Source organism: Lontra canadensis, unplaced genomic scaffold, assembly GCF_010015895.1.
Source record: "Lontra canadensis isolate GAN:19392208 unplaced genomic scaffold, GSC_riverotter_1.0 scaffold979, whole genome shotgun sequence".
Taxonomy (NCBI): Eukaryota; Metazoa; Chordata; class Mammalia; order Carnivora; family Mustelidae; genus Lontra; species Lontra canadensis.
In genome coordinates, this window is record NW_022631963.1 from 1 (window position 1) to 1,055 (window position 1,055).

The 1,055-nt window shown below is 54.3% G+C and overlaps 1 protein-coding gene across 1 annotated transcript; it reads left to right on the forward strand.

Annotated features, from left to right (window-relative positions):
* Window positions 1–53: 53 nt before the first annotated feature.
* LOC116863365 (protein PBMUCL2-like) lies at window positions 54–844 on the forward strand (the record flags this gene model as incomplete). Its single annotated transcript, XM_032850830.1, has 1 exon — window positions 54–844. A coding segment is annotated over one exon (791 nt), but the record flags the coding sequence as incomplete, so codon positions are not given.
* Between the last annotated feature and the right edge of the window lie 211 nt (window positions 845–1,055).

Consider the following 1,055-nt stretch of genomic DNA (forward strand, 5'->3'; position numbering starts at 1 on the left):
CTACACCACTGCAGACGTAGGGACCACCGAGGACTACACCACTGCCAACGTAGGGACCACCGAGGACTACACCACTGCCAATGTGGGGACAACCAAGGACTACACCACTGCAGAGGACTACAGCACTGCAGACATAGGGACCACCGAGGACTACACCACTGCCAATGTGGGGACAACCAAGGACTACACCACTGCAGAGGACTACAGCACTGCAGATCTGGGGACCACCGAGGACTACACCACTGCAGACCCGGGGACCACCGAGGGCTATACCACTGCAGATGTAGGGACCACCAAGGACTACACCACTGCCAACGTGGGGACCACCGAGGACTACATTACTGCAGACATGGGAAACACAGAGGACTATACCATGGCCAACCCGGGGACCACGGAGGACCATACCACTGCAGACGTGGGGAACACCGAGGACTATCCCACTGCAGACCTAGGGACCACGGAGGACCATACCACTGCAGACGTGGGGACCACTGAGGCCCATACCACTGCAGACCCGGGGACCACCGAGGACTATACTACTGTGGACCCGGAGACCACAGAAGACCATACCACTGCAGACCTGGGGACCAACAATGACCATACCACTGCAGAGGTGGGGACCACTGAAGACTCTTTTACTGCAGACCCGGGGACCACCAAACACTACACCAGTAAACATCCAGACACTCGCCCTGAGGGAACAGATTCAGTAACCTCAGTGAAACCCACTAGGCGGCTGACACCTATCGGAATCATCCTCATCTCCCTGGCCGCCACCACAGTGGCAGTTTCACTCTTTGTTGGACTTGGCTTCTTTGTGGTGAGTATTGGCCCAGGAATGTGAAGGTCATTATAGGAAAAAGGGTATCTGAGAAGAGGATGTGGGCATGAGGAGTTGAGGCATGATAAATTGTCAGAGGTGAGGAAACCTACATAAAGCTTTGGAAAGACAGAGGGAGGTAGATGGGGAGAAAGGAGAGGAGCAAGAAGCATAAAAAATGAGGACAGAACTAAGGAAGAGAGTAAGGTGTTAGAGACAGAGGGGGACATAAAGA